Source organism: Lethenteron reissneri, chromosome 69, assembly GCF_015708825.2.
Source record: "Lethenteron reissneri isolate LAM-NWPU_2019-01 chromosome 69, ASM1570882v1, whole genome shotgun sequence".
Taxonomy (NCBI): Eukaryota; Metazoa; Chordata; class Hyperoartia; order Petromyzontiformes; family Petromyzontidae; genus Lethenteron; species Lethenteron reissneri.
This window is the reverse complement of record NC_083847.1, coordinates 805,644-819,655: the sequence shown is the minus strand read 5'-3', so window position 1 is coordinate 819,655 and position 14,012 is coordinate 805,644. Positions and strand designations below refer to the sequence as shown.

At 48.4% G+C, this 14,012-nt stretch overlaps 1 protein-coding gene across 1 annotated transcript in view; it reads left to right on the top strand.

Annotated features, from left to right (window-relative positions):
• LOC133360608 (sulfotransferase 1C1-like) overlaps positions 1-9,121 on the top strand; it is a 29,829-nt gene extending 20,708 nt beyond the window's left edge. Inside the window, exons 7-8 of the mRNA XM_061579400.1 lie at positions 7,182-7,362; positions 8,075-9,121. Of these exons, the coding sequence (XP_061435384.1) occupies positions 7,182-7,362; positions 8,075-8,190 (297 nt within the window). The 3' untranslated portion in view covers positions 8,191-9,121. The remainder of the gene's footprint in view (positions 1-7,181; positions 7,363-8,074) is intronic.
• Positions 9,122-14,012: the final 4,891 nt, after the last annotated feature.

Below are 14,012 nucleotides of genomic sequence, written 5' to 3'. Positions count from 1 at the left end.
GTATTGTTGGAGCGCTAGGGGGGGGGGGGGAAGGAACGCCACCCGTACCCTGCCTTTTCCAAGCCGACAATTTTAGGCGAGGCCGCAGGCTTTGCACGCTACTAGGCCTCGACACCCACCACGCCACTCTGAGGTAAATTCATCAAAGTTTTTCCTACTCTTCACTACACCCCCACCACAATGTGTGCTATTAATATTACTTTTAAACCCAACGCGCCAACAATCGATTACTTTAATGTTCACTGTACAAATACTCATTAAGCTGGGTGAGCGTACTGCCAGTCTATCATGTACACTGTAGCCTGCTTATTAAGCTCGGTGAGCGTACTGCCACTCTATCATGTACACTCTAGCCTGCTTATGAAGCTGAGTGCGTGTACTGGCAGTCTATAATGTGGACTCTTGCCTGGTTATTATAATCGATTCTTTATATGTTCTTTGTACAAACAGTCATTAAGCTGCTTGAGCGACCCCAGTTCGATTCCAACTCACGCCCACCACCGCTGACGATTATTTGAAACGGACCTGGCCCTCCCCTAGGTCCACTCAGCCTCAAAAGCGTAACTGCTGTCGTGTGTGAACATCGTCACTGGGGAGACAAAGGCGGCGGAGCATCGTGGATCCAAGTCCCGGGCGAAGCCGGGTCATGTGTATGTGTGTTTGTGTTTATGTGTATGTCTGTGTGTCTCTATGTATGTGTGTATGTATGTGTATGTATGTGTTTGTGTGTATGTGTGTGTGTATGTATGTGGGTTTTTTTTTATGTCTTTATGTGTATGTCTGCGTGTCTCTATGTATGTGTGTATGTACGTGTGTGCATGTGTTTGTGTGTATGTATGTGTGTGTCTATGTATGTGTGTGTATGTGTTTCTGTGTATGTATGTGTGTGTATGTATGTGTGTTACGTGTCTGTCTGTGTGTCTGCATGTATGTGTGTGTGTATTGTGTATGTGTTTGTGTGCATGTATGTGTGTGTTTGTGTGTATGTGTATGTCTGTGTGTTTGTATGTGTGTGTATGTGTGTGTATGTGTTTGTGTGTATGTGTGTGTATGTATGTGTGTGTATGTGTTTGTATGTGTTTGTGTGTTTACGCTCGCATTACACAAATGTGTTGCTGGTCTAAGGCGTTCCTCGCACAGCATTGCCGCTTTATTATTTCAGTCGTTTACTGCCTTACGCACCCTGAAAGTCGTGTGTGTCTGCAGCAAGCGCGTGTATGTGTACCTATGGACGCGCGCGCGTGTGTTGTGTAGGGGGAACGGTAGTGTAGTGCTTAGCGTGCTGTCTGTGTCTGTGTGTGTGTCTGTGTGTGTGTCTGTGTGTGTGCGTGTGTGGTGTGTGGGGAGCGGTAGTGTAGTGCTTAGCGTGCTGTCTGTGTGTCTGTGTGTGTGTGTGTCTGTCTGTGTCTGTCTGTGTGTGTCTGCGTGTGTCTGTGTGTGTGTCTGTGCGTGTGTGGTGTGTGAGGAGCGGTGGGTGTAGTGCTTAACGCTACGCTGCGCTACCAACCCGGCGAACCGAGTTCGATTCCCGCTCACGGCCACCACCGGTGACGATTATTTGAACCTCCCCTAGGTCGACTCAGCCTCAAACGAGTAACTGGTGTGGCGTATTAACATCGGCACTTGGGAGACAAAGGCGGCCGGGCGTGGTGGATCCAAGTCCCGGGCGAAGCCGGGTAGTACAGCTAGTCTTATATATAAAAGTCTCCGCGCGCTACCGCTTGCGGGGGATTTGGCTCTCGGACGATGGGCTATATGTAGAAAATTATTTGCCAGGCGGCACGCCCTAAACCCCGCGGTGGGAATATGCTATTTCGTTTTCCCATCCCTAAACTTTAAAGTAGTTTAATTAACGCATTTGTGCCGTTTCTATTATTAATTATTTACTTATTGCACGCCATCGACCCTACCAAGTGTCGCCAATTGCGTGGGGGGGGGGCGGACCCTACCAAGTGATGCGCGTTAGCTCGAGCTCACGGGGACATTTCCTTTTACGCGTTTTACAGTCAACACATAGACACATAACGCTGCGGATATTCCTTCACAGTGTCATGTCCTGTTCGCCCCCCCCTAACACGATGCGTCCAATTTATAGTACAGACTCCGTAGATAAAAATATTTTAGTGCTTACATACCATTATTCTTGCACGCGCGGGGGATGCTGGGGGGGGGTAGCGGCCCAGCCCCTAGCCTGGCAATGTGCCTACTCCACCGCCTCGCCAGGACGGGGGCTACGCATGGCACAAGGCCTCAACATGGCCATGGTAAGTACAAAGTTTCTTGCTTCTAACGCAAACAACTCAAGTCCATTGTTTACTATTGTTAAACACATTAGTTCACAAACATTACAATAATAATGTTTGTGTGCAGATCATTAATCACGTTCATTGCTTATTATTATTAAACAAATCCCTTGCCAGATATTGTGTGCAGATAACAATACAGGTTCATTGTTTACAATTATGAAACAAGTTGACAGATGTTACAATCATTATGTTTGTGTGCACAAAACTCCTTTTGGATTTTTACGTTGCTCATTTTTCCCTTTTTTGCTGTCTTTCATGACGCTGCCAGTCTGTGATTTCTGAATATTTCTTCGATAAATTTCTATTGTTTCCATCGCTCACGTCACGCTATTTCCTCATACGTAGTACTGCCATACTGATAGCTGTGCCATCATCGGGGATTGCTGTGCCCGTCAATGTGTATGTCTTTGAGTCCATATGTGTGTGCATGTAGAGCCATGCGTGTCTTTAACTCCATGTGTGTGTCTGTCTTTTTCTAACGGACAACGCCCCATGTGTCTGTGTATGTCAAAGTGTTTATGCGTGTGTCAGTCCAAGTGTGCGTGTCAGTCCATTTGTGTGCGTGTAAGTCCATGTGTGTGTGTATGTACATATGTGTGTTTACGTCAATGTGTGTGTGAGTCCACGTATTGTTGTGTGTGAGTCGGTGTGTGTGTGAGTCGCTGTATGTGTGTACATCCATATATGTGTGTGTAACTCCATGTGTGTGTATCTCAAGTGCATGTCTATGTGTGTGTGTGAGTCCATATGTGCGTGTGTGTTAGTCGCTGTGTGTGCATGCCTCCATGTTAGTCAGTGTAACTCCATTTATTTGCGTGTCTGTAGGTCCATGTGTGCATCTTAGTCCATGCGTGTGCTTTATTGACCTGCTCAAGGCCTATGATATCATCGGTAGGCCTGGCTTCTGGGTTGCTCTTCGTGCTTTCCGAGTGCCTGACCCACTGATTACCATCCTTAAGGACCTTCATGATGGTGAGCGGCCCCGCGTCTAACTACGTGGCCGTGAGTCAGAGCCATTTCCTTTACACCTTGGGGTGCAACAGGGATGTCCTCTGGCTCCCACGTTATTTTACATATATTTGGACCACGTAGTTCGTCAAGCCTTCAATGCCTGTACCGGAAGAATTCCCATCTGCTACAGATACAATGGGAGGCTGATCGATGCCCGGGTGCGGTCAAGGGATGGCACCCTATTGCTCAACCACGTTATGTATAGGGGTCGGCACGGTTTGGCTCAAACCACCAAACCGCGGTTTGAACCGAACCAAATCGGTTTGGTTTGGCTCTGTTTAAACTGGTTCGGTTTGGTTTGGGGCTACGAAAACCGACTCGGTTTGGCTCGGACAGGGTGGAACCGGCTCAAACTAGTTTGGTTGGTTGTAAAGGCCGAGTACAGCAATATCAAGGACATGATGACGGACATTCTCAACCAGCGCTACCCAGCGTTGACGACGGACGCGGCGCCGAAGGCGGCGCCGAAGGCGGCGCCGCGTGGCGGCATTAACATCCTCTTTGACATGGTCTACGCGCCCAACGCTCACGACGGCGCCGCCTCCGAGGTCGACCGCTTCCTGCTTGAGCCGACTCAGGACCTGAGCATGGACGTCGTCGAGTGGTGGAAGCTGTACGGCGGCAAGTACCCGCGCCTACGACGCGTGGCCCTCGACTATTTGCCTATCCCGGCGTCGTCCGTGCCCTCCGAGAGAGCAAACTCGGCCGCCAAGCGCTCCTTTCTCGACCGACCAAACCTGCACAAGTGCACGTTCAAGGCCGAGATGTGTGTGCGCTCGTGGGCGCGGATGTTGCCTAGTGTTGGGGTTTCACTGCCATTGAACTACCACACTGCGTTCAAGGACATTGGGCGTGCCAAGCTTGAGGAGATGGCTGTGGACGACATCGTCGTCCAGTACTTGCTAGTGAATCTCAATATGAAGAAAGCCTGCGTAGAAATTAGCGATTAATACACTTGATATTTGTATTGAATGCGAATATTGTTTGCCGCGCATCTTTTCGGTTCAAGCCAACTCAAGAGGTTTGGTTTAGCTTAGTTTGGTTTGGTTTTGGTTTGGTTTGGTTCAGTCGTCGCTGGTTTGGTTTCGTTTGGTTTGCTCAATTTGAAACCAGTTTGAGTCGGTTCAAACCGTGCCGACCCCTAGTTATGTATGCCGATGATCTGCTAATTGCTACTCACTTGGAGGAAGAGTTCGAGGTGCTGCTGCTGAACCTGGAGCTTGCCACCAAGAGGTGGGGGCCTTACCATCAGCCCCACCAAAACAAAGCACCTGCCTGGCTATTTTGTACTATCGGACACTCCACCCCCACAACTCCCAATTGGTGATGGGGCAGTTGTGGAGACAGTGGAGAGTTTCCCATACCTTGCCAGTGTGCTAATGACCGGCTCCGGTTTAACAGCAAAGGTCTCACTTCAAATCAGTCGAGCACCATTATCTTTTCATCGGCTGCGTTACGCTGTGTGAAAGCTACCTGGTCTGTCACTCCATACGAAGCTTCAGGTCTTCTTGGCCACGGTCATTCCCTCCCTTCTCTACGCTTGCGAAACTTGGACCCCCCTAATGGAACATCTTCGCCAGTTAGAAACATTTAGAATGGCCTGCCTACGATCCATCCTGGGTTTAACCAGGCTGCATTGTGTGAGGAGCTCACAAGTCCTTGAAAGATGTGGACAAAGTCCCATCGGTGACCTCCGGCAGGCAAGGCTGCGTTTCCTGAGTCATGTAGCCCACATGGCCTGCCACCGCATGCCTAAACAGCTTTTGTTCGGCCGGATCGAGGGGGCTAAATGGGCGCGGCACGGGCTGGAGAAGACATGGAGTGATGTGCTACAGGAGGACTTGGAGCTGAGTCCACTTGCGGATAACTGGTACCAGCCGTGTCAAGATCGGCCTCTGTGGAGGAGGCTCCTGAAGGACGCTACTGGCCAGTTGGAGGCAGTCACCCTCCAACAACAACGGAGGGCGGAGGAGCGACGCTCACAACAACGAGCGGAGCGCCGGGTGGCTAAAGCACAGAAAGTTGCTACAGTAGGGGCCACAGGTGGTGCATCAGCCAGTCATCTCAGTCAGTCGACCTGTACCATCTATGTTTGCCCCGTGACCTCCTGACAGCAGGCGTTCGACACTTCACGTGGCCTCAAGGTGCACATAGCCTGGCACAAGCGTTGTCGTGACGTCACCGCCACTTAGTGGCGAATGACGGTTGTTGTTGTTCAGTCTATGTATATGTAGGACTTGGAATATGCCGCGCCACACGTTCTGTGGGTCTGTTGCTATGCAAGCGAGCAGTGTACAGTAGGGGGTATTTGAGGACGGGGTTGTTGTTGTCGGGCGTGAGGAGGACGTCGTTAAGATGGGTGACAGGTGTTAGGGGTAACCGAGGACACAGGCCGGTGATTGGCTAAGAGGGTGAGTGCTTAAAGACTGGCGTCGCTCAGGCGGGAATAACAAGGCCACGTGAGGCTGGGTGCCTGGGGGCGAGGGGTAAAGCGTGGGGTGATATAATTAATAGGGACTAATTGATACGGGGATAAAAGGCACAGCGCAAGAGAGAGACGGGAGTCTTGGTTAGAGCTGGAGTCTGGATAGGAGTTGGAGTGATGCTGCCCGGGATAGCGAGGAGCAGGAGTAAGTGGAGAAGATACGATAACGGTAGCAGTGGAGAGAGATAGGACAGAGTACGGTAGTAAGAGAACGTAGAGTGAGTGGTAGCAGTGGTAGCAGTGCATCCGAGAGATACAGAGTAGGGTAGCAGCGGAGTGACGGACTCTGGGAGAGCAGGAGAGAGAACGGAGAGACATAGAGCGCCGTTGATGGCAGATGGCGTGACGGAGCGAATGGGGAGACACGGAGCGGTGATGAGGAGAAGGTGTGGACTTTAAAGAGCAAATAAACGAGAAAGACAACCCGAGTACGAGTCCAACATATATATGTGTGAGTCCATTTGTGCGTGTAACTCTATGTGTGTGTATCAATGGATTTGCGTGTGTAACTACATGTGTGTCTGCCTTTTTCGCCCGGGCAACGAAGGGTACTAACCGCTAGTTATTCAATAAAGAACACGCGTGGTATAGTAGAGTGGGGGGGGGGGGGGGGGCGAGCGAGTATATATGGGAGAGTGAGGCCTGCGTCGGAGCACTTGCTCGGGGACTAATCGATAACCAAGGTGGACGACATCGGGGAAGACTGTTTGTGAACAACTTTGTGGAAACTATCGGCGCTGACTGGTCATGAACAAACCATCGGGACTGCAGAGAGTCGTAGTTATTACGGGTGTGGCGGTTGTTACACTCGGAACTGCAAATACGTTACGATAGAAATGAAGTTTCTACTTCTACAAAATGGACGTCTCCAAGGACCTTCTTTAGTCCTGTATTAATGTAGACTTGAAACTTTCGTGACTGCAGGAATTCATTTTCTTGGTTCCTTCGGTAAAATCACGTAGATAGATAAAACTAAAATAAAAATTAAAAGCAAAAAAACCCACGACGTTTGGATCGCACACTTTGGGGCAGGCTGTGTGTCTTTATCCAATACCTGGGGACCCAATTTATTTAGTCCCACAGTCTCTTCTTGGTTCTATCGGTAAAGTCAGGTAGAAGGGAAATAATAAAAAAAATAATAATTTAACGTAATAAAATACAATTGTATTTTATTATGTTTAATTTTCATTATGTTATTATCAGAGGAGACTGTTGTATTTTTATTATTTTATTATTTCCCTTCTACGTGACTTTACCGAAAGAACCAAGAAGATGAATCCCTGCAGTCACGAAAGCTTTAAATCGAAATCCCACAGTCTCGTTACTGATTGTGAGCATAAAGCTTCCGCACCCCTTCTTCCTCCCTTGCGTGTGTTGAGGACCCCATGCGTGAGGTGTCCCGCATCGCCGATTTCCTGGAGCGGCCACTGTCCGAACAGCAGCTGCATGAGGTGGTGAAGCTCACCTCCTTCCCCGTGATGTGTGACAACCCCATGACGAACTACAGCACCGTGCCCACCGACTTCATGGACCACTCCGTGTCGCCCTTCATGCGCAAGGGTAAAGATCCCAACGTTTTTGGAGGCTCAATCGGGAGACACGGTAACAATGATGAAGGTGGTGGTAGTAGTGATGGGGATGATATTAATACCAGAGGTGTGGAGCAGGAGGCTCGTGAAGGCTGCTACTGGGCAGTTGGAGGAAGTTGCCCTCCAGCAACAACGGAGGTCAGAGGTGTGACGCTCACAACAACGAGCGAGACACCGGACAGCTAAAACACAGCAAGTTGGCACAGTAGGGTGCACAGGTGGTGCATCTGCCAATAATCTCAATCAATCAACCTATGTCACCTGGGTCTGTCCCCTGACCTCCTGCCAGCGGGCATTCAACACTTCGCGTGGACTTAAAGTGCACAAAGCCTTGCACAATTGCTGGTGACCCAACTTAGTGATGAATGGCGGTTTTTGATGGTGACGAAATTGAGACAACCCAATGACGAATTACAGCACCATGCCCCGGCGACACGAGTTAAGTTCCGGCTCACGGCCAACATCGGTGATGATTATCTGAACTGGCCCTGGGCCTCCCCCTAAGTCGACTTAAATGAGTACCTAGTGCGATGCGTAAACATTGGCACTAGGAAGACAAAGGCCGGTCGGGCGTGGTGCTAGCCACCCATGCCCTCGTGTGTCTTTATAGGTGCCTAACAGCACTCACCTCACAGTTTGTTAAGGCTATACGGGGCATTTGTGTCTTTGTTTTGTCTTTGCAGGGGAGGTGGGTGACTGGAGGAATCACTTCTCTGCTGCTCAGCTGGAGGCCTTTGAGCAGCACTACAAAGATAAAATGGCCGCCACTGACCTGCGCCTGAGGGACAGCCTGCCCTGAAGGCCCACATATCTCTCTCTCTGCTCCTGAATGTATCCACTGACTGATTTGGGTTAAAGTTATTATATAATAATACTAATTTCACGTAATATATAGCGTAATTCATGCTGATTGCATCCCACAACGCTGTACAATAATGATGTCCACAATGGCATTTAGAGCTGAATCCAATTTTAAACAATTATTAAGTGAAGGAAAACCTCCAGGTAATAAAAAAGTAGGGTTATCACTCTCTGAGTTACCAAAAAAATCGAGACATATCATAGGGAAAAAGAAGGTAATCTCACAATTCCAGAAGAGGTGAGACATTCACGTAAATATCTTTGATTGAAGGCACAATATAAGTGATATGCAATTGACTCGAAAGTACAGTATCGATTATCCGGCGCGCGATTATCCAGTTTCCAACACTATCTGGCGGTCTGGGGCCAATACGGTGAAACCGGTAAAACTGCTCCAAAGGCTGTCCCAGTCCAGCGATCGTCAAACACATGTATGTTGTTGAAACAAGAGCATAGTTCTACGTACATCTCCCCATGCAGTCTTCGAGATTGGAGTGGTAAGGTACAGTAAATACACTAACTTTTACATGCAAAATAACTAAAATCAGTATGTCATGCAATAATGTGCATAAATTAGCTATTTTATATCATGATGTGATTATCCAGCGTATGGAAAATCCGGCGCCAGCTTCCACCAAAAGCTGCCGAATACTGTAATTGGTGATGTACTGTATGTGACTTTGAACCTCCCCGGGGAAGAGTTACGGATTTCCGTGGGCAGATACCTCAACTAGAAGACGATCCTGGCAAAGTCAGGACAGGTGGCAACTCTAGCTTTAAATTGGACAATCTGAATTTGATCCAATTGGGTTATACTTTTGCATTTTTATATCGATTTGATTTTCTTTGATTTGGTTTGTACCTGGTTTAATCTGAGTAGTCTGAGTTGTCTTTTTTAATCCACTCTTGATTCATCTGGGTATGATCTGAACTTTGTTCATTTGTATCTAGCATGGTTGTATCTGATATATCAGATTGAAATAAATGTGACTTTACTCAACTCAATGGTGCAGGATTCACAGTCGGACTATTCTCACTTTGGTTGGCACGATACACCGATAGCACGAGTTCACTATCTGGTGGTGAAGCGTAGTCATCGCATGGTGATGTAAACTTAAGTCACGAAATCTGACGTCATCGGATAAGAAGCTTTATTTGTCATAATCGGATCAACAGATTGTGACAAATAAATAAATAAAGAGAAATCGCACTAAATCGATAATCGGACCGATTTAAAGTTTAGAGACGAAAAATCGGAAATGCCTATTCCCACCGCGGGGCCGGGGGCGTGCCCACCAGCAAAATTTAATCTCGGCGAACCCCATGGCCCGAACGCCAAATCCCCCACAAGCGAGCGTACGCAGACAGACAGACAGACAAAAAATGAATTATATAGGTTAGACTAGCGGTAAGTACCCGGCGTTGCTCGGGCGAAAAAGGCAGACACACACATATATGGTTAATCCCAGGATGGATCGTTAGCAGGCCAGCCTAAATATTTCTATCCGGCCAAGATGTTCCATTAGGGGGGTGCACGTTTCGCAAGCGTAGAGAAGGGAGGGAATTACCGTGGCCGAGAAGACTTGGAGCTTCATGCGGAGCGAGAGACCAGGTAGCTTCTACACAGCGTAACGCAGCCAATGAAAAGATAATGGCGCTCGACCGATTTGTAGATCTCTGCTGTTAAACCGGAGTCGGTCATGAGCACACTGGCCAGGTATGGGAATCTCTCCAATCTCTCCACAACTGCCGCATCAGCAATTGTGAGTAGTGGGGGTGGATTGTCCGATGGCACAAAATACCCAGGCAGGAGCTTAGTTTTGGTGGGGCTGCTGGTAAGGCCCCACCTCTTAGTGGCAAGCTCCAGGTTCAGCAGCAGTGCCTCCAACTCCTCTGAGTGAGCAGCAATCACCAGAGCACCAGCATATATAACATGGTTAAACAAAATAGGGAGCCATCCCTTGACCGCACCCGGGCATCGATCAGCCTCCCATTGTATCTGTACCATATGGTAATTCGTCCGGTACAGCCATTGAAGGCTTCACGAACTACGTGGTCTACAGATATGTTAAATAATGTGGGAGCCAGAGGACATGCCTGTCACACACCATGGTGTAGAGGGAACGGCTCTAACTGACGGCCACGTAGTTTGACGCGGGGCCGCTGACCATCAAGAAGGTCCTAAAGGATCGTGAGCAAAGGGTGAGGGACTCCGAAAGTATGAAGAACAACCCAGAGGCCAGGCCTAGAAAAAATATCATAGGCCTTGACCAGGTCAATAAAGCACACACATTCACTCACACGCACACCTGGACCTACAGACATGCATAGAAATGGACTTACACTGACTGATATTGAGCCACGCACACAAAGCAACTAACACACACGCCCATGGACTGACACACACAGACATATCAAATTACACACACAAACACATGGACTTACACACACACACATATGGACTCACACACGCATAGATATGCACTTTAGATACACACACATGGAGTTACACACACATATATCTAAGTACACACATACAGCGACTCACACACACACATCGACTCACACACAGACATACGTGGACTCGCACACACATTGACGTAAAACACATATGTACTTACACACATATCGACTAAGACACATACACATGGACTTACACACACATACATAGTCTGACACACACATTGGCCTACACACACATAGACATATGGACTGTGACACACAGACATCTACTTTAGATACACACACATGGATTAACACACACACATCGACTGACACACATAGACACACACACGCACATTGACTTACACACTCAGATGGAGCCATGCACACACATCGACTCACACACACGCATTCACTTAGACACACCCACATCAAGTGAATCACACACGTATGGACTTACACACACATGTGGACTAACACACGCACAGTGACTGATACGCACACAAATGGACTGACACACAAACACTTGTACGTACACACACACACATGGGGCGTTGCCCGTTTGAAAAAGACAGACACACACATGGACTTACACACAGACATGGACCCACACACATAGAAACCCATCGACTTACACGCACACAAACACATATGGACTCACACAGACATCGACTTTAGGGACACACATGTAGTTTCTGCACACGAATATTATAATTGTAATATTTGTAAACTTATTTGTTTAATAATAGTAAACAATAAACCTCAGTTATTAGCGAAAGATGCAATAAAATTGTACTTTACATTGGCGTGGTGACGCCTCGTCCCGTGCAGAGCCTGCGGCCTCGCCTAGATTGGCAAGCTGGAGGAGGTGAGACATTGCCAGGCTGCGGGCTGGGCCGCTACCCCCCCCCCACCATCCCCGGCCCCACCATCCCCCGGCCCCACCATCCCCCCGGCCCCACCATCCCCCCGCCCCCCACCGCCCCCTCCCACTTATTGCTCGACATCGACCGTACCAACTGACGCCAATTACGTGGGGGGGGGCGGACCCTGCCAAGTCATGCGCATTCGCTCCAGCTCACGGGGGACATTTCATTTTACGCGTTTTACAGCCAACACATACACACATCACGCTGCGGATATTTATTCACAGTGTCATGTCCTCTTCGCCCCCCACCCCCCCCCAATACGATGTTCAGTTTATACTACAGACTCCCTAGATTATAATATCTTACTGCTTACATACCATTATTATTGCACGAGCGTGGGATGCTGGGGGGGGGAGGGGTAGCGGCCCAGCCCCTAGCCTGGCAATGTGCCAACTCCGCCGACTCGCCAATGTAGGCCAGGACGGGGGGCTACGCATGGCACAAGGCCTCAACACGCCTATGGTAAGTACAAATTTCCAAGCTTCTTACACTAACAAATCAAGTCCAATGTTTTCTATTATTAAACACATTAGTTGACAAACATTACTACAATAATGTTTGTGTGCAGAAAATAACTCACGTTGATTGCTTACTATTATCAAACAAATACGTTGGGAGATATTACAATAATATTGTTTGTGTGCACAAAACTCTTTATTTTTAGGTTGCTAAATATTCCCTTTTTTTGCTGCGCTTTATCACGCTGCGACGGTCTGACAGTCTGTCATCTGGCCAAGTACGTCCATGTGTATGTGTGTTAGTCCACATGTGTGTGTTAGTCCACATGTGTATGTAAGTCTATACATGTGTGTGTCACTCGATGTGTGTGTGTAAGTCAATGCGTTTGTGTGAGTCCATATGTGTGTGTTCATCCATGTCTGTGTATCTCAAGTAGATGTCTGTGTGTTACATGTGTATATGTGTAGGGCTGTGTGTGTGTCAGTCTATCTATGTGTGTCTAAGTCCATGTGTGTGTGTCTTAGTCCATATGTCTGTGAGTAAGTACATATGTGTGTTTATGTCAATGTGTGTGTGAGTCCACATATGTCTGTGTGTGAGTCGCTGTATGTGTGTACGTCCATATGTGTGTAACTCCATGTGTGTGTGTATCTCAAGTGGATGTCTGTGTGTGTGTCAGTCCATATGTGTGTGTGTCTAAGTCGATGTGTTTGTGTGTGTGAGTCCATATGTGTGTGTGTGTCTGAGTCCATGTGCGTGTGTGTTAGTTGCTGTGTGTGCATGTCTCCATGTTAGTCAGTGTAAGTCCATTTCTTTGCGTGTCTGTAGGTCCATGTATGTGTGTGAGTGAATGTATGTGCTTTATTGACCTGCTCAAGGCCTATGATACCATCAGTAGGCCTGGCCTCTGGGTTGTTTTTCATGCTTTCGGAGACCCTCAAACTTTGCTCACGATCCTTAAGGCCCTTCATGATGGTGAGCGGGCCCGCGTCAAACTACGTGGCCGTCAGTCAGAGCCATTCCCTCTACACCTTGGGGTGTGACAGGGATGTCCTCTGGCTCCACATTATTTAACATATCTTTTGACCACGTAGTTTGTGAAGCCTTCAATGGCTGTACCCGAGGAATTACCATAAGGTACAGATACAATGGGAGGCTGATCGATGCCCGGGTGCGGTCAACGGATGCCTCCCTATTGCTCAACCATGTTATGTATGCCGATACTTTGGTGATTGCTGCTCACTGCTGCTGAAACTGGAGCTTGCCACTAAGAGATGGGGCCTTACCATCAGCCCCACCAAAACTAAGCACCTGCCTGCGTATTTTGTACCATCGAACAATCCACCCCCACAACTCCCAATTGGTGATGCGGTAGTTGTGGAGAGATTGCCGTGATTCCCATACCTGGCCAATGTGCTCATGACCGGCTCCGGTTTAACAGCAGAGGTCTCACTTCAAATCAGTCGAGCGCCATTATCTTTTCATCGGCTGCGTTACGCTTTGTGAAAGCTACCTGGTCTGTCGCTCCCTTCTATACGCTTGCAAAACGTGCATCCCCGTAATGGAACATCTTCGCCGGTTAGAAACATTTAGGCTGGCCTGCTAACAATCCATCCTGGGTTTAACCATATATGTGTGTGTGTGCATCTAAATCGATGTGTTTCTATGTGTGTGGGTCAATGTCTGTGTGTAAGTCCATGTGTGTGTCTGCCTTTTTCACCCGAGCAACGCTGGGTACTATCCGCTAGTAGCCAATAATTTGCGGCGAGTAACGCAGTAGCGGGTTTCTGCCGGGGACAGTACACGGCTACCATAGGCTACCACTCGTTCTACGCCGCCCTTGGACTGTGACACAACGGCCCCAATCCCAGTTTCACTAGCGTCCGTATCCAGAATAAAAGGTCGGTCAAAATCCAGATAGTCCAATGTC